This window comes from Tinamus guttatus, unplaced genomic scaffold, assembly GCF_059628265.1.
Source record: "Tinamus guttatus ecotype Peru unplaced genomic scaffold, ASM5962826v1 Tinamus_guttatus_pri_ptg000408l, whole genome shotgun sequence".
In the NCBI taxonomy this organism is placed as follows: domain Eukaryota; kingdom Metazoa; phylum Chordata; class Aves; order Tinamiformes; family Tinamidae; genus Tinamus; species Tinamus guttatus.
Window position 1 is genome coordinate 480161 of NW_028288942.1, and position 20013 is coordinate 500173.

The 20013-nt window shown below is 40.5% G+C and overlaps 1 protein-coding gene across 1 annotated transcript; it reads right to left on the bottom strand.

Annotated features, from left to right (window-relative positions):
- Positions 1–230: 230 nt before the first annotated feature.
- On the bottom strand, positions 231–14860 carry TULP3 (TUB like protein 3). The gene is made up of 10 exons (XM_010214024.2): positions 14812–14860; positions 9718–9880; positions 8958–9134; positions 6886–7004; positions 6096–6293; positions 5497–5609; positions 5149–5263; positions 3591–3689; positions 889–1060; positions 231–380 (listed from the first exon to the last, which is right to left on the bottom strand). Exons 1-10 carry the CDS (start codon positions 14842–14844, stop codon positions 247–249), a joined length of 1323 nt encoding a protein of 440 aa, XP_010212326.2. The 5' UTR covers positions 14845–14860; the 3' UTR covers positions 231–246.
- Between the last annotated feature and the right edge of the window lie 5153 nt (positions 14861–20013).

Here is a 20013-nt window from a genome sequence, read left to right on the forward strand (position 1 = left end):
AATACTGACAACAAGAACATTATGCACGTGCCTTGTTCTTCCATAAGAATGCTCCGTTTCAGGACAGTCTCCCCAGGGTCAGCTACCACAGCGCCCTTAGGCTGGCTCTTTGCTTTCTGCTGAGCCTGCAGAAATTTGTCCTCCAGTTCCCTTCCCTCCTCAGTGTACTTCGCATCGCTGCACCTAGAACTCAGACAGCAGGATGCAGGTTGGCAGGGAGTTCGTGGCTCGAGCCTGTTGTCTCTCTCATTCACAGGCCAATTTACTATCAAAGCTGGAAAGTCCAATAGCAAAGGCCTGGAGAGCACAGAGAGGATAGTTATAGTCCAGCGTGAACACATCTTCTGCTACACGACCAAACTGCATCACAATGTAGTCAGCTGAGGAGAAAAGAAAGACTCAGAGACCAACAATTTCACATGGAGGCAAAACTTAGGCACAAGCAAAGCAAACCAAACCAGCAGTGAGACCCACCAAACATATGTGGTTGATGTAGCTATTCCTTCTTTACCAAATTGGCCTTGAAATTTGTTCTCTAGAGAGACTGTGTTGCTGAAATTACCTTATTTTCCAGAGCCAAGGCTCAAACCACTATTTGGTACGGTGGAAGGTGCCATGTTAATCCTTTCCTTTCCCTTTCAGAGGCTTGATATTGTCCCCCTTTTTGGTGTAGCTGTGGACAGCAGCCTCTGCACCCACCCGCAAAAAAGGGAAGTCTCATATCATTTGCTTAACAGATCAGAAATCCCCAATACCCCCCTGGGCAGAATTTCTCCACTTTGTCTCCCTTCTCCAGGAAGGGTGTCCTACACCTCCCAAACTTCACAGCATATGCTGGGATTTCCATATTGTAATGCCAAACCCCCAAACTCTCCAAGGGACTCTTACGGTCATTGTCATGGACAATCTGGAAGTTCTTCACTGAGGCCTGAGTGACTCTCCCATGGAAGTTCAAAACGTAAGACTGAGTATCATCATTCCAGACTGGAGCTTTGTTGTGTAGCTCAATGAGGTTCTCCAAGTTTTTGCTTTGCCACTTTGATAGCAGACTCTCATGCTCCTGCTCCGAAGAAATAAATGTATATATCAGATTTGGAATGATTCTGCTTTTAAGTACTGCCTCTCTCAGGTGTGTGCACTCTACCACTTGAAAGTCATTTCCTGTTTAACAGAACACAATGACAATACTTAAATTCTGTCTTAAATTCTTTTCCAAAACAACAGTGAGAAAGAGCAAGTGTGAGCTTCAGAGGTCATCAGTATCACTTCTACCCAGACCCAGAGTATCACCCTGCTATCAGGAATCATCTCCAAGACTCACATCAGCTTTCTCCAATAGGATCCAACTTCCATTTGCAATCTTGTAACTTTCAAACCAAGAAAAATAATCTAATTTAATTCCAGAGTGCTAGGTCCTAGGGTGTGTTTCCATAAAGAATCTAAAGGCTACAGTGGGCTGTAAATATGCCTTGAATAGGTTAAATGCCATCTGACCAGGTCTAATAGGAGAAGTAAAATATGAAACACAGAGATGAGGGGAAAAAAAAGTGATAAAGCAACAAAACAACATGTTATATTTGAGAAACGGAGGAAATTTTAAGGCATTGACAACAATAGTGAGGAAAACAACCTGTGATTTAACAGTTTAACCAAATAAAATCCAGCCTGAAATAATAAAAGCTAAAAGTTACCAAAAAAAAAAAAAAAGGAACCCAATTTGAAGTTATTTAATGATCAGGGAACAACCTCTTGTGGATGTCTGCCTAATACAGCTATGTCATATGTTTTGGTACTAGTGTATAATGGATTTTTAAGGATAATCAATTTTTAAATTTTCATTAAAGCTTATTGTTCAAGTTAATCTACTTAGTTTGTATCTTCATTTTTATATTTGTTTATTTTCTATTTGTTTTATAAAGATTCAAAGAGAACTTGCATGATGAGAATAGTCATCAAACATTATTTAGAAATGCATTTTTTTCTCTTTAACAGCTGAGACAAGATTGTTTAACTGGTGGCACCAGACTACAGAGAAGGAAGCAAAACCAAAATGTCAAACCCTGAGGGCTTTGACAGCTTCTCAGTACAACTTGGTATTTCAGCCAGTGCCACCATGCTTACCTGCTACCAAAACACTGAAGAAAATGTTAGAGAAAAATGAAATGGTTCCTGTATGTTCCAATGAAGATGGAAATTCCAATAGAGAGATGAGGAATCAGTGACCATCTCTAGATTCAATTCTCCTGCCCACCAAATTAAATTTTTTTTCAGATTTATATGTCTCAGTTTCCACTCTTAAAGATTCTTTTCTGTCTTATACTCAAAGCACTGCTGCAAATACTGTTTTCTAGATTATAACATTGACAATATCTCTATTCATTCTTCCTGCCCTCTTCTCCATCACACTAAACATGAAACACACACTAACAGAGATCTGAACCAGAATCTTGTTCATCCCACACTTTAAAACATCTTCAAATGTACTTCTCGCAGGATCATAGAATGGTTGAGGTTGGAAGGGACCTCTGGAGATCAGCTACTCCACCTCCATCCATCCCCTGCCCCACTCAAACAAGGTCATGTAGAGCACATTGCTCAGATCTTAAATATCTCCACAGATGGAGACTCTGAAACTTCTCAGGGCAACCTGTTGCAGTGCTCAGTTGCCCTTATAATAAAAAAGCTTTTCCTGCTGTTCAGATGGAACTTCCTGTGTTTCAGTTTGTGCCTGTTGCCTCTTGTCCTACAGCTGGGCATCGCCAAAAATAGCCTGGCCCTACCTCCCTTCAGGTACTTGTTGATTAGATCTGCCCCCTCAGTCTTCTCTTCTCCAGGCCTAATATGTCCAGCTCTCTCAACCTTTCTTCATAAGACAGGGGCTACCGTCCCCTAATCATCTTAGTAGCCCTTCACTGGACTCACTCTGGTTGCTCCACGTCTCTCTTGTATTGGGGAACACCAAACTGGGCACAGTCCTCCACACGCAGCCTCACCAGGGCTGAGTAGAGGAGGGTGGTCACCTTCCTCGACCTGCTGGCGACTCCCTTCCTAATGCAGCCTAAGATACCATCGGCCTTCTTGGCCACAAGGGCACACTGCTGGCTCATGGTCAACTCAGTTTGCTGCCCTTCAGCACTCTCAGGTCTTTTTATGGAGAGCTACTTTACAGCAGGTCAGCCCCAGCCCGTACTGGTGCATGGCCTTATTCTTCCTTAGATGCAGGACTTTGCACTTCACTGAATTTCATAAGGTTTCCCTCTTTCCCATCTCTCCAGCCTGTTGAGGTACCTCTGGGGCTCAGCGCTCTGGGGTATCAGCCACTCTGCAACATTGAGGGCTGTTCTCAGCAGGAAAGACTGAAGCAAAGATGTGTACAAGTGAGGTAAAAAGCAAGGACATTAATCAAGACCTTTTCATTGCACTATAAAAAGTTTACTGGCCATGAAACCTGCCAACCATCTTTGCCATTAATAACCTTGCTTTGATAGCTGTAATCATCAGTAGCAGCCAGATCTCTAGGAGAAGGCCTCTAGGAGAAAGATCTCTAGAAGAAAGCCTCTTCCTCCAGACTGAAACGTGACCAAACTCACATTTTGGGGCCGAATTGGGATTCGCTTGTGATTCATATTCATTCCTGGAATGATCACAGACATCTTCCTGGGACCCTTGAATCCTAACACATTGGTTTCCTGAAAGATAAGGAAGATAGTATTTTTAGGAAATTAGATACTCCCTCTCACTGAAGGAAAGGCAACAAGGCTGATCTTAAATTCACATCTGTACTGCTTCTTACAGATTTGTTAGCTACAACTGTGCCAGCAGTTACATTAAATGCAATTACATTTACTGCTGAGAATAGCTGCCTCTCTCCATTTTGAGAACTTAAAAGACATGCATAGTACTACTTACTTAACTTTGAGCACACTTATATTGTTCTAATGAAACAAACATTTACCATAAGATCAGAGAAGAGTGATCTCAGGAAAAAAAAAAACTGCATTTGAGGCAAAAAGACGCTAAAATATTGCTAATGAAGAAGGCTTAACATGATAAAATCCGGTCTTTGACCGGGTCTTTTTCTTATCTATATAACTACCACTTAGGTTTGAATGTTCCTGGAGAATGAACAACTTGTCTTTTTTCTACAATTTTCTCTGAAATCGCGCTCTTTCATAAATGATTGAGAACAACCCCCAAAAGAAAAATAGTCAGGTTCTATCTGAGCTTCAATTTTAGGACAAGCAGATCGATCTGAAAGTGCAGCAAGAGACTGCTGCAAGTGAATTGGGTATAAAACAAAGAAAAAGGATCTTTCTTGGTCTTCTCTAACCATTCAGTTCATTTAAGGTGCTCTATAGCATCACATCATTAACAACCTTTAAAATTTCCAAAGCACAGATTAAAACCAAGCAATCCCTTCCCCCCCCCCAAAACAAACAAACAAACAAACAAACAAACAAAAAACCCTGACAAATCAAGATGAGGCTCTTTTAGAAACACTGATTAATAGAAGTTATACAGCTTCTTCTAATGTGCTAGTGCATTTCACAGACACCGTTTTTGGAGCTGCAACCTCTATTATATCATTTCAGAAAATCTAGGGGTACATATGAGAACCATGTAGATAAAATGTCTAAAACATTCAGATAGGCAGGGAAGTGAGGAATACTGTATACAAATAAAACATCTAGTAACACATAAATAGGTTGGTACTAGAATTATCACATCTTTTTTGCCTCCACCTCAAGTGCCACTTAGCAAAAAGATCAGGATCATGTTCCAGTAGAATGCCACCTCTGTAAATTTCTGCTGCTGTAACTATGGCAAAGATAAAAATCCCTCTACTTGGTTGGCTATAATTTATTGAAGAATCTCAAAGTTACGTTGTCATCTTTCCCTCAGTGAAAATATTAGTTTGGGTCTCTCTCCCTCTTTCTATACTCCTGCTGATTCCCTAACTGATTTTTTTTTTTTCATGAAACTTGTAGGAACTTATCAGGGCCTTTGCCCTTTGTCTAATTTGATGGAAATTGGTTGGCTAGCTCAAAAGTGAAGTAGGGGAGGCTGCCAGGATTTTGTGAGCTCAAATTCCTTGGAAGTCAGGCTACAAGAAGGGAAGAGGGGCAAAAGGAGAGAAGCACTACTTACATAACAAATGGCTGCAAGCTCCTGTCGAGTGTGAGCCTTTTCCACTAGACCTTGGGCCTTGACTGGGTTAACTCCATGATCATAGACTGTAAATTTAGTTCCCATGAGGTTTGACCTAAGATCAAATAAGGGGAAGAGACAGAAAGAGAGAGATGCATCAGTGGTAAATTTTGTCATCTTCTGAAGGCAGCTGTGCAGCACAGTGAAACTTTATACATCTCCAGGCACATCTTCCTGTGATCTGTTCACTATTTTTATTTGCAATTCCAACTCAGCTAAAACGGAAATCCAATCTCTCCTACTGCAGAAGCTGTATATTTGGCTCCGTTTTTCATCTGTGGCTCTCACCTGAGTTTTCCAATGAAACTTTCCCCTTCCCGAGATAAGTCAGTTGGGTCAATTGATATGAGGTAATTTGATGTTTTGCTCTTTTTCCGCTTTCGTCCTGCAAGGAGGAATGTCTGGAAATACAAAACTTTGATCAAAACCAAAATTTTCAAAGAAAGCATCACTAGGCATTACTACCCAAAGTCCCAGCTGCTTCCCCTCACCCACTCCCATTTTTGCTCTGTGCTGTTACTCCTGTCTCCATACTTTTCACCTCTTCCCTAAGTGAACAGCCTGAAATCCTAATCCTGCAATTAGCCCCCTCAGTCTAGATTCAAAGCAACTTTGATTTTTTTGCATCTTCCCTCCTTTTCTTCTCAAACAACTCAGTCCTTCTGTTCTCCTTTACCCCTTAAGTTTTTATATTTTTGTATTTCATCTTCTCACTATGTTATTGCTTCTAAACCTTGCTTTGTGGCTTGCCAAAGATAAGCAGTTCTCATCAGCATGCTTTTTCTCCTCAGCCTCTAATTTCTTAATTTATGCCCTGCTCCCATTACATCAAAAATGGTCTGTGGTAGGAGTCCTATAGCCAAAATACTGTGCACTAGCTCCAATACCTTTCTGTTGTCATCCCTTTCCAGATGCATGTAATAAGTAGGGAAGAAGCCCCGATCCATTCCCTTCTTATCTCTAGTGATTCGACATTTGACTGTAATACCACGGGGTGCTGGATGTAATGCAAAATCCTCCAAGTTCTCTACTTCTCCCAGCTGTGCATCTGCCTGAGGGGCTGGAGTACAGGAAGCACCTGTTTCCTATGAGAAGAGGCATCATATTAGCAGATTATCAGATGAGAGGCTCTTGTATTGACCAAGAAAAGAACGGTCAGTTGAAACAGAAGACCTTATATTTCAAGAGGAAGATACTTGGGAAAGAGGAGTTTATCAAGAAACCACCTGTGTTTCTCTGTTGAGAAAAATCCTGGCTGAAGATATTTTTGATCTTAGGATCAAAAGGAATCTTAGGATCTTAGGAAAGACTCCCCTACTGAACAGATCTATCTCACAGGGAGAGTTAGTTATTCTTTATCATCTTGGAGTTTCACACCAGTGGCAACTGACTCATCTTTCCCCTTAAAGGGTCTTTGAGGAGTAGCCAATTCACTGTCTTTTCTTCACTGATGATAAGATTACTTCTGTTCCTCTGCCATGCTCCTTTGATCTCTAGGTCTTTGTGTTTAACTTGCCAGTCAGATAACCTGACAATTTTGACCTTTATCTGCCTTCAGGAATGAACACAAACTACAGCAGTTGCAACTACTACATTTTAGCATAATACTCAAGGTGTGAGTACTAAAAAACAAGTATGTGCCCAATTCTTAATGGAAATTGACTTCATAACACTTACTGCAGAAGATTTCAGGCTGGTTGCAGAACTAGGTCTCTCAGATTCAGGACATGGTCTTTTATTAGTTTCTTCTTCCTCTTCTGTGTCCTCCTCATCAAAATTCAAACTTCCTGAAATTCCTGTCAGAACAGAGGATCAAGCAAACAACCCCTGAAAGAAGGCATCATGAGTTCATGGAATCACTAATTCACACATGCCACTTCAACAGCTCTTTCGCTCCTATCTTCATAATCTCTGCTATTCCAACTGCTTATTTTCTTCTTGTGGAATACTGCTTCCCAAGCCTTCAATTCCAAAGCACTGGTGATATTTTTCACCACTCAGCTGATTAAGCATCTATTTGACTTTCATCACTACACATTTCGCATGATACACTGTATTGCTTAGTTTATACTTTCATTCATGACTGTGGTATATAACTAAAATAACTCCGCCTAAAGGCATTTAGGAAGAACTTCTGTACACATTACTGTTTGGAGTTTCCTTCCACTTGGAGTTGCATCATCTTGTTCTGCGATTTCCTTCCTATGATTCAGCTGTGAAATGGAAAAGTGCGTAAAGCTCTAAAGAATAGGAACAGCATCGGGCTGTTGATCTGGATCCTTTCCTATGAATCAGTAACACAGCAGTATTCCAACACGGCACTGAAAACAAAGGGCATTGATGGAAGCTTTCTCCGTCTCAGATGAAATAGAAAAATGTAGTCTTACCAACCTGCCAAAAACTTCCCAAAGTACACTTGGAGAGAGGAAAGGCACTAATCACAGTGCTCTGGCCAGCTTCAAAACTCACTGTTTACATTCTCCCTCTACCAGTTTCCCCTGAATTTTCTATTTAGACATTCTATCCTGCTTCCTGTCCTGACTCTTGTTGCTATCATAGAATCATGGAATGCTTAAGGTTGGAAGGGACCTCTAGAGGTCATCTAGTCCAACCCCCCTGCACACGCAGGGTCACCTAGAGCACATGGCACAGAACTGCATCCAAGCAGGTTTTGAAGATCTCCAGAGAAGGGGACCCCACAACCTCTCTGGGCAGCCTGTTCCAGTGCTCTGTCACCCTCACCGTTAAGAAATTTTTCCTTAAGTGCCTGTGGAACTTTTGGTGCTTCAGTTTGTGGCCATTACCTCTAGTTCTGTCGGTGGCCACCCGTGAAGAGAGGCCAGCACCATCCTCCTCACTGTCTCCTGTGAGGTATTTATAGACACTGATTAGATCCCCTCTCAGCCTTCTCTTCTCCAGGCTGAACAGGCCCAGCTCCCTCAGCCTCTCCTCATAGGGCAGATGTTCCAGGCCCCTGATCATCCTCGTACCCCTGCTATCCATAGGTAAACAGCTGTTGTATCTGACAACTGAAAGTGTTTCTACATATGGTAGTATCTTAATTCATAAGGTGTACTGGAAACGTTCTGTGAGACAGGTTTTACCAAATAAAGCAAGCTGTGTGCCATGTTAAACCAAGTCACTTTTATTTTTCTGCCAAGTGCTTGGACAGCATGCAACAAATAGTTTCTTGTGGCACTGGCAGCAAAGAAAGATATTAGCATGCAGGGATGGACATTTGAATGTGAGTGTCCCTCTCCACCTATTGAAAATAAAACTCCAAAACTGCTGATTGTGGTATGCTCCAACTCAGGAAGAGCACCTTTCAAGAAGGTCTCCTCAGCAGGTAAATAAGTGCTGTATTATTGATTGCAGAAGGTCCCTGTGTCATCAGGTATGAGACACCTATATATTATATCTGGAATAAAATTATCCTGAACTTTAGCAAAATGAGAAATGCTGCTTTGTGACCATCTTCCTTGGAAAGGACACAAATAATACAAGACATTAAAAAAAAACAACTTTAAAATATAACTAGCTCTCTAATTAATACCAGCATGTTATGGGAAAAAAAGAGAAACTGCAGTTAACCAGAAAACAGAGGAACTACTACTAGTGTATTTCAGAGAAAGGTCCTATAGATACCTGCTTCATGATATTCCCCTCCTCTTCTACCCCCACCTTTTTTAATGTTACGTGCAAAATTATAAAATTATACAAAGTAAAAGAAGTCTGCTCCATTATCTTACCCCGTTTCTGTAAGAGTTCTTGCAGATCTGGCTTGCCTGCTGTTTCTGTGAGGGCCTCTCCATCATTTTCCTGATCTGCACTGTCTTCTGTTATGGAAGATCCAGCAGAGAGAGTTTGGAGTTTGGTCCCTAAGTCTTGCACTTCTGATTTCAGGAAAGCAGCTGGTCCATCAATGCCTGCAGACCAAAATTAAGCAGAATCCAAAAGCCTAATAATTTACCACTACAGAAGTGTCCCAGGGCAATCTCTCATTTATTCTTTCCTTGCTCAAGATTCCCTTTAAACTACCAATTTATTTTTGTTCACTTAACTTTGGCCAGGAAATTGTGAGCAACTTGCTTTAAACATGTCAGAAATCAGTTTTCCCCATTTATAAATGACTTTTTTTTTTTTTTTTTTTTTAACAAGGGCTGAAATGTGTAAGGCAAGAGGTATTTGTCACGCACACTAATATCTCACTCTGGATTCTTATCTCCCTGCCTTTCTAGAAGTTCCTAACTCATTTTGGAAATTGCTTTTAGCCTAACACAAAAGGGAGATTACTCAAAGGCAGATGATTCTCAACTGTCACAAAACTCAAGATAAGGTTTTTGTTTGTTTTTATGGCTTTGGTTTGTTTTATGGTATGTTTTTTTGAGAGATGTGTAATCAATCTTGTTCCTCCCTGACCACTGCCACAGCAATGTAGGTGACCATCGCTGACATAACATGCACGCACTGGCTTTTTTGGCAAGTACTGCAATCATGATGCGTGCTTACCATGTAATGTAGCATCACTGTGGAAAGGAATTGGGTTTTCTACTAAAGGAGCCTGCTCCTCGCACCCTTTGGGCTTTGACCTGCGAAGCTTTGCCTCAGGATTTGGCTGAACCATCAAGGGATCAAGACGTTTCTTCCTTTGCTTCTTCTCCAGAAGAGCTCTCTGAAATAAAGAACATGAAATTGAGATGAGTAACCACATGCAGAGGGGCTGAAAGCATACTCCTCTATCCTGAGGCCATTAGCAAATAATTTTAACTTCTTTTATTCAGTCTAGACTGCACAAAATCCTTCATATAAATAGAAATAAACTCAGCAGAGTCATTTAGAATCCAATATGAAGAGTTTCACAAAGTAAATTTTACAATATACATGTGTGTCTGATTTTATTACTCTATGCCTCATACTTATTTAAGCTGATAGAGCAGATAGAATGAAGACTCCTTGTGAGCTGCTCTTTCTACTGCACTTATGATTGAACACCCTGTCTTTTGGGATAACAACTTGTGGTGCACTTAGGGAATGGATATTTTTTCTCGCTGTTCAGTACAATTAAAGTTCATATTAAGAGAGATAGGTTTATTATATTGCTAAAGTTTCATCTCCAGGATTATCAGCAGATGGCAAAGTAAAGATGACAGTTTTTGACCCAGGCATTACATGGCAATAGAAACTTATACTAGGATATACCACTTCTAAAAACCCCTTAACTAAGGCTTATTCATTCAGTTGACTCTGTTGTTATGAATACCTTCACAATCCAGCAAATGAAGATTTGCAAAGGAAAAAGGTTTTATGACAAAGGTTGTCATCTAACAGGAAGAACTCACAACACACAGTTCTCAAACTGGTAGAGGAAAAATAAATGAACTAACACAAAAGGAAGAAAACAGATAATTCGGTCATTAATACTGGACTTGATTCTGTGATAGGAAATCTGGCCTACCTTGAGAACTTTTCCCATATAATTTGGGACTGAAAGGAAAGAACAGTAAAAATGAAACCATACTTTTCCAGCATGATTTGATACTCACAATTGTCTAGCAAATGAAAGTAGAAACGACTTCTGAAGATAAATCAAGGTATATGGGAACATCATATCATTTTAAAGACAGATGTGCTTAATTATTATAACTTTTAAGGTGCATGAAGGACAGAATCATATTCCAGTATTCTGTAATGCACCACTATGTCAAATGATGTGCAAGTCCTTTGCTGGAGGTGCAGTTTATCCAAGTCTGCTTATTACGCACCTTAAAAACCTCGTGAAAGTTCCTCTTCAGTTTGATAAAACACTCTTTCCTCATCAAATTCTCCTCAGTCTCCAAGTATCCATCAGATAAATAGCACCAAGAACACAATCCCTGAGGCATAAGTGTTTTTAGAGCCCTTTCTTCTTCCCTTAGGCTCTCTCTCTCAAGCAATGGTGGTTTCTCTTGCATGAGATGTAGAAAATCTGCTAGCCCACTGACAGGATAGTTGGTAGCAGTTCTTTCTGTCTACACATGGTGGCAGAGCAGCTTTACCTTCAGACTTGTGCATTCTTTTAAAACTTACCCCATGAAGATGGGATTAAAACAAGAAACAGATTCTCTGTGTGGTCAAAGGTTTCAAACAAGATGAAGTTGATTTCAAATTCAATCAGGTGAGGTATTAGCTATGATGATCAATTAGTCCACCACAAGGCCTGTTAGTGATCTGCTACTGACATCTGTGTTTCTCCGAAGGCATGTTATTACTCAAGAAAATGTTAGAAGTAGACTTCCAAAGCTAACATTCAAACCTAAATATCCAACCACAAATAAGAGACTGTTAACATTTCTTGTCAAATCTCTACAAGGTGTATACCTGGGAGGAACAGGATACGTTTACGCTATGTTTTTACTACAAGTTTCTAGGCATCGATTCTACAAATGATTGCCAACATGACCAAATCTAAAAAGTCTCAAACAAAACTTCAGACCCAAGATCCATACTAATCCAGAAAATGACAGCCAGGTACCCTCGCCAAGCACTCTGACCATCGTTATTTTTTCATCTTACTACTGAATGGCATTTGGCGCTATATGCTCTTTCACAGATTCTTAAATCTTTTCTCAAACTACTGTTTTCTATTCAACATTGTTAACAAGAGGTACTGGAAGGTCAACAGGTAAAAGAATGGAATGTTGTCCATTCTTTTATGGACATCAGTATGCTGGGATGTGAGTATGTAGGGATGTGACAAAGAAGGCCAAGGCCCATTTGGAATTAAATCTGGCAAAGGATGTCAAGGAAAACTAAAAGGGCTTTGTCAAATACATCAGTACCCACAAATCCATGTGCCCTGACAGGATGCACCAAGTGCTGAGCTGGCAGATGTTATTGCTAGTACACTCTCCATCTTCTTTAAAGGTCTTGGAGAACAGAAGTGCCTGAAGACTGGAAGAAAGCCAGTGTCACTCCAGTCCTCAAAAAGAAGGAGCCTTCTAAAAGGGCAAGGAGGATGACCCAGGTAACTACAGCCAGTCAGCCTTACCTCCATCCCTGGGAAAGGATGGACCAGTTCATCCTGGATGTCACTGCTGAGCACGTGAAGAACAAGAAGGCGATCAGGACTAGTCAGCTTGGATTCCCCATGAGGAAGTCATGCTTAACCAGTCTGAAAACCTTTTTGAGGCTACTGACTGGAGAGATGAGTAGAGCGCCGTGGATGTTGCCTACCTTGACTTCAGCAAGGCTTTTGACACTGTCTCCTACAACATCCTCATGTGGAAGCTCAGGAGGCACGAGCTAGATGAGTAGACAGTAGACAGCGAGGTGGGTTGAGAGTTGTCTGAATGGTGGAGCTCGCAAGGGTGTGATCAGTGGCACAGAGCATGGCTGAGGCCTGTAACTAGCGGTGTCCCCCAGGGGTCAGTAGTGGGTCCAATCTTGTTCAGCTTATTCACCAATGACCTGGATGAGGGGACAGAAGGCACTCAGCAAGTTTGCTGAGCAGACAAAGCTGGGAGGAGTCACCGATACTCCAGAGCGCTGGGCTGCCATTCAGAGGGACCTGGTCAGGCAGGAGAGCTGGGCAGAGAAGAACCTCCTGAAGTTCAACAAAGGCAAGTGCAGGGTCAGGCACCTTGGCAAGAATAATCCCATGCACCAGTACAGACTGGGGACTGATCTTCTGGAGAGCTGCTCTGCAGAGAAGGACCTAGGAGTCCTGACGGACAGCATGTTAACGAGCCAGCAACACGCCCTTGTGGTCAAGAAGGCAAAATGGTATCTTCTTGATCCTCCCCCTCTGCTCAAACCTGATGAGCCCACACCTGGAGTGGTGTCCAGTTCAGGGCTGCCCAGTACAAGAGAGACATGGAACTGCTGCATAGTCCAGCATAGATGAATGATTAGGGGTCTGCAGCACCCCTCCCATGAGAAAAGGCTGAGAGAGAGAACAGAACCACAGAACGGTTGAGGTTGGAAGGGACCTCTAGGGGTCACCTAGTCCAACCCCCCTGCTCCAGCAGGGACACCTAGAGCATGTGGCACAGGGTGGCATCCAGGTGGCTTTGGAAGACCTCCAGAGAAGGAGACTCCTCAATCTCTTGATGGGCATATTAGGCCTGGAGAAGAGAGGACTGAGGGGGAATCAAATCAATGTGTATAAGTATCTGAAGAGAGGATGTAAAGAGCATGGGGCCAGATTATTTTCAGTGGTGCCCAGCTACAAGACATGAGGCAACAGGCACAAACTGAAACATGCGAAGTTCCATCTGAAGACAAGGAAAAACTACTTTAATGTGAGGGTGACAGAGCTCTGGAACAGGTTGCCCAGCAAGATGCTGTGGCATCTCCTTATCTGGAGATATTCAAAACCCACCTGGATATGACCCTGTGCAATGTGCTCTAGATGACCCCGTTTGAATATGGGAGTTGGACTACTTGATCTCCAGAGGTCCCTTCCAACCTCAATAATTTTGTGATTCTGTGAATTACTCATGGATATGGCCAAAGATGCTCTTTACTTCTTGATTCTGGAAGTGGTTTAAATATGCACAAATACGTAGAAAAAGCAAACAAAAAATCCAGGCTCAAGTCAAAGCTATGCAAATTCGGAGAAGAAATAATGAACAACTACTGGTAAACGAAGTTATTAACCACTGGAATAGTTCCCTAAACATTTCCATGTCTGGATTAAAAATCCTCATCTGAAACAGAAGGTCCTTTCTAAAAACCATACTTTAATTCAAATTCAGTTTTATGTTCTATCTAGCTGAACTGTATGCATCATTTTCTGGTCTATGTAGAATCGCCAGCCTGATGATCATAATAATCTTACATCTCAAGACTTCTAATCTATAGGCATTTAAAATGTCACAGAAGCAGAATATTAAGGATGGATGCATTGGGTACATTATGGCTTCAAAGAGTATGGTGATTTAAGCATTCAGCAAACAGCACTCAGCTGGTTTAGAAGCAGAAGCACTTTACCTCATACATACTAAACACTTGTCTCTAAGTGTATTCTTAAAGAGGGAAAAAAAAGGTGCAAAGATGTTGGAAATCTATCAGAGTTAAGGAAATCTTTTTATAGTTCAAGGAACATTTTTCTTTGATGTTTAAATTGCATAATTCCCTATAGAGCGTTTCCTCTCTTTTGACTAAGTCTGGCTCTGTGGTTATTCATTCCCAATCATATGAGCTTCTATATGAAGCATAAATGTACCAAAGAAATAAAGCCTACCAACCATGGCAAGGATGATTTTCAAACTAGCAAAATCCAGGAAAATCTATAACGAGAAGTGTTAGCAGTTAGTTCTCTTTGTATTCCTTAGACCTAGTATTTTTAATCACATCACCCAAACTCTCAAGTCTCCAAGAGATGGATTCTGAATCCATATACAGCCTTACGTATCACAGAACAGGGCCTGTATTCACTGTCACCACACTTCTTATGTAGCTCTACATAAAAAAAAGTCTAAGTAAATTGCAACAACAGGCCAGGCTATCATGAGGAAAAATGGGGGAAAGCAGAGGAAGCACAATTTCATCTCCTCCCTACTTAGAAAAAAGAGGTGGCTCATGCTTGTTTCCTGCTTTCTTGCCAGCTTCTGCATCATTTACCTGATTTTCAAGTTTCAGTTGTCGTAGTTTCATGCTCTCATCTTCGAAGACGCTGAGAAATCGAAATAAACAAATAATTATTAGTAGTAGATAGCTTGCATTATAAGACTGTTCTAGACTACAAGAACTTTATCATCAAGACTGTAAAACAACTCTAAGACATAACAGCTATCTCATAGGGTGATAAATTACAGGGTTTTGAAGAACAAATGTATTTCATATTTGATGATACACAGGACTAAAATGATTTCATAACCTTAGTAAATTGTTCTGAAAACTTTTTGTAAGCAAAAAAGTTTCATTGTTGACAGGTGGATTATGAACGAGCAGGTAGGTGGGCTGTGAGACAATTTACATCTGAAGACTTGACAAAGCTCAAAGCAATTCACTAAAATCCTCATTTCTTCATAAAACACCCAATTCCAAATTAACTCAAAATTTGAAGTTCAACTCTGCACCAATTTTTCTTCTCACAAGACTTGCCAAAATTACTTGGTTAATAACCTGAGAGAATCTCTATTTATACCACCCGATACTACTTCTCACAGATGTTGAAAAATAATTATTTCATTATTTGTTTTATAGCTTTCACAATAGAATCATAGAATCATAGAGTCATAGAATACATATTCCATACAGAGTTCCCACTTCCTTCCTTCCTTTTTTTTTTTTTTTTAATGATAAGGAAGTGTCACATAACAAGAATTTTAGAGCAGCTAAACCTAGAAAAGAGAAAGGTTACTCGGCAAGTAAGTGCACACATTCTGCCTACTACAGGTATTCACATTTCTCCCACACTGGGACTTTGACAAAGACACCTACTGAAGTGTGAGAACCTTAATAGTGGAGAAAGAAGACACTTATACCAGAAACATTGCATATTTTAATTGATGCTAAGCAGAAAAGCAGGGCCAGCCAAAGTTCCTATTTAAACAACAAATTCCCCATTTGGTTGAGGCATACAGAAGTGATCAGTGATGTGGTGTCATACACTGGCAGATATCACCTGACATGGAAAACAAGAAACAGAGGGAGAGGTAGCAGGAGTGCAGTTCCTACCAAACACATGACCTGGAACATGGGTCACAGGATATAGTGCTAATGAGAGAAAAAAAGGCCCAGAGTCCTCTTAATCCCTACTAAATCGGTACCTGACTTAATTCCCGGTAGACTAAACAGACACAGCAACAGCTCCAAGTTTCTTACAGGCAGGTTTCCCAGTGCAACATGGGCCCTATCCTGGAATGCCAAAATATGCAGCTCTGTGGATAATGATATCATCAAGCAAGAGACCTGGAAATCTGAAAACTCTTCAGTTTTAAAACTCTATTCCACAGTGGGCCAGTAATTGGTAGCAGCTGCGATTCAAAGGGAATGGTGGGCCTGGAAAAAAAGTAGTGCCTAGTGAGCTAGTGGGTCTCCTTGCAGCAGCAACACTTGTTTCCATCTCAAGAGAGCCCATCCTGCCAGCAAGAAACACAATAACATTCCCAGTGAGTACTGCAAGATAAGCATTAGCTGTCACCTGAAACTTGAACGTCAAGTTAAAACATAAAATGCTCTTCATATAAAGTGCAGCCGATGGAAAAGGATACTTCTGGCATAATCAGAATAACGTTTGGCAGATTCAGTTAAATATTTTGGGAAAGAAAATAACATAATGGAGTACTGACTTAAGAAATAGATAATATTTTTAACTGCTTGGTATAAAGTGATACAGTGTAGCATCAATATTAGCTTATGGACACATTCTCAAGCAACTAAAAAGAACCACAAAGTTGTACTCTGCTGATACAAACTAGCTTCTGTATTCCTGTTACTCTTCCTCTAGCAACAGAAAATACACCCTCCTCAGGTCTTTCCCTCTCTCCTTCAGAGGACGAAACAAACAAACAAACAAAAACTTCTTGGAAAAAAGGTTGCAGATTTTCCTTTTTATATAGAATAAGATTTTGTGTAAAATATTAACATATGGAATATTAACACTCGCATATATGATTTGCAGATACCCTCAGTGAAAATAAATTTACAAATGCATGACAAAGTTTTCATTTTCTGTGTGCACTGGAATAACGTTATGTGACTTCAAAGTCAGTAAGAATTCCTATACGCTGCAGATTGACATAAAAACTCAAGGGAAGTTTCCAGGAGAAACTTTTAACTCATTTTAAGTTGACTAGAGGTCATATTCGCTGTGTCTCTTTACGTACAAGCCTGGTACTTTCCACCAGCCTGGCACATAAATCCCTCCAGGCCATGGTCTTGACTGACACAATCTTCCAGTATTGATGCAAACATTAGCCTAATTCTAGACAGAGATCCTTACATTTTTTAAGATTTACCTTGTTGTATTTCCTTTAAGGGTACTCCATATATTTTTTCCTCAACAAAAGAGGTCAGCATTCCTAGCATCTTATGTTCTACCCCTCCCTCTACAGAGGGCTGTTTATATCAGGAGTCTATAATAATAATAATAATAATAATAACAACAACAACAACAACAGTTTTCTTCTTTTCTTTCAGGACATTTTACTAGTACGGTAGCAGTAGTTATGTCTCAGAACAATACACTTAACATTTAACAAAAATCAAGGAGTGATGGTTTGCAGTACATGTCTTGGTCCATTAGGCTTTATTTGTAGTGGTAGAAGTGTGAGAAAAAGCAAATTCGTTAAGAACAGCTGAGTCAGCTGCTTGTCCAACTGAAACAGTTTTTCCTGTGAATCGTTCTCCTCATCTGATCTCCAGTTATGAAAGAAAACAGAAGCTATGGAAAGTAGATATTTTAAGCAGGATTTAGATCTTTTAAAAGAGATATTCCTATCAAAACTAAAATTGCAATACTTCTGGAAATTGCTTGAGAAACAGAATTGCTCTGCAATGCTCCTTATTGTCTGCAGAAGGCAGGAGACTCGTCTCTGCACTTCCCTTGTAAGCAACGCAACCGCAATTACTCACTTCTGGGAAAACGCATAGCCTAGCACCAAAAAGAATGAGGATCGCCCCATTTCTCTGCCTTCCGGAAGGCAGGGAAGTTTTCTTTGGCAGTTACTGAGTATTTTTCCCTTCATCACGCAAGGAACTGCCAGAAAGCCTTGTAAGGTCAAAGTGCGCCCGTTGCTGCATGGTTATAAAACCCCCTCCCATTTCCAAGTGACACGGCCGAGATTGCATCAAGATTTCAAGCAGTCACTGCGTTATCAGGATCCAAGTTTGGTTGGATCTTTGCAAGGACCATCCTTTCCCCAGTGGTATTAGCTTTGCCTTTGACTCCCCTCCAGAGACAAGCACAGACCCTTTGAAAGCCAATAATTTTTGGAATGGTTTCATAAGATTTAACTTGTCTCTCACCTACTCAACATATCCCACACATAATCACACAATGCAGGAACAAATGTTTAATTTTGAAAACAGTTCAGAATGAACATAGTGCAGTGTATAAAGACTCTCTTGAAAATGTTTTAATACACAAACACCTGGCACGTGTTATACAGTCTGAAGAACAGCTATCTTTGAATACATGAAAAGAGGCATAAAACAAACTAAAAAAAAAAAAGCAAAAAAGTCAAGTGACCCGAATACAGTGGGGAATAGAGACAAGAACCTGGATCTGGTTGTCCTGTTCCCCTTCAAAATACACTGCAACCCTCTCCCTACCACCTGTGACTGTCAGTATCAGCAGACTATCTGAACCATTTAAACAGATCTTTAAGCTTCTAAGGAACATCCTACAGAAACACATGGGCAAGTTAGTCCTTTATAGCTTCTATTCCTGCCTACCTTGGATTTTAATATATGAGCTGTGGAATTATGAGGTATTCTTCTTTGAAGTTACATGGACTAGACACATGACTAATTATGAGGATGGCTGATACTCCTAAGAATAAGACCCAGTTTATAGTTAGTGATTTAGTGATTTCAGTCAAAAAAATGATTTAGGAGCACCACCAGAACCAACTTGAGTCTATGGGACTCAAGTTTTTTTCTCTCACGTCAGTTCATCCATCTTTCACTACACATACGACTTCCATATGTACAATGAAAGGAAAGGCAAATTAATTCATCATCCTCTACAACCCTGCAGCCACAACTCCTTCCTTTTCCTCTATCTGTAAACCACAGAAAACACCACACTCACAAAAAAAAAAAAAAAAAAAAGGATCATTTACCCATAAATCTGATATCAAGGGCAAGAGAGCCCTGAATTTGATCGAATGGATGCAGAGGACGTAGCATATGTGAAAGGAGCATAACGACCTGCATATTACTTAACAAGAAATGACTCTCTGTTACAACCAAAGAGACACCTTCCTCATAGGACAGCTGCCAGCACTGCCAACCCTGCAGCATCTGCATAATCATATTTTAAAAAATGGGATGACTGTGCAAGGATGGCACGAAAGGCACCTGGCAGAAAAGCTGGGAGGTGACCACAGCAGGAGGGGTTTAGTGAAGCTGGGTGGGCAATGTGATCTCACAAGGGTTATGGCAAAATAAGAAATCTCACTGCAATCACTGATCTCATCATATCAATGACTAATAGAGGTAGCATTGTATATTTTAGCACACTGTGCTCTTTTTGTTGACTATTAGGCTTTCAGGATTGGATTCATTTGGCTGGGATCTCTTACTTTAAGAAATACAACAAATAGGCAAAGCTAAGAATAGATCATGAAAATTGGTACAAAGCAATATAACAAGGAAAGAAGACAAACACTGCACTTGTGAAAGAGGGGGAACAAAAGTCTTCACATTTTGAGGTAATCTTTGGACATAATCCAAACATATGAAAATGTCAGTAATACATAGCAGCAGAATCACCAGAAGTCACCTTCTGTTTTATTTCTATCATTATTTGATAACTTAAGGACTGGAGGCCTAATGCAACAATCTTAGGCATTTTGTTGTTATTTCTGCTATCCCAAGAGCTTAGAGCCCAGCAAGTAAAAATACATTAGACTTAGCCTAAAGGAGTTCCTTTGGAAATTCATGCCATCTGCTTTAGGGTGACCGTTGGTATGTTACATGCAACTAGGTAAACATTGCTCCAATGTAGTATTAACTACAGTTAAGGATGCTCTTCTTACTGAACCAAAAACAAACAAGCAACACAGAATATCAGAGTGCAGAAAGGTAACAAAAAAAAAAAAAAAAAAAAAAAAAACATAGACTTACTGGGTACCAAAGATCAGCTCCTGCTAC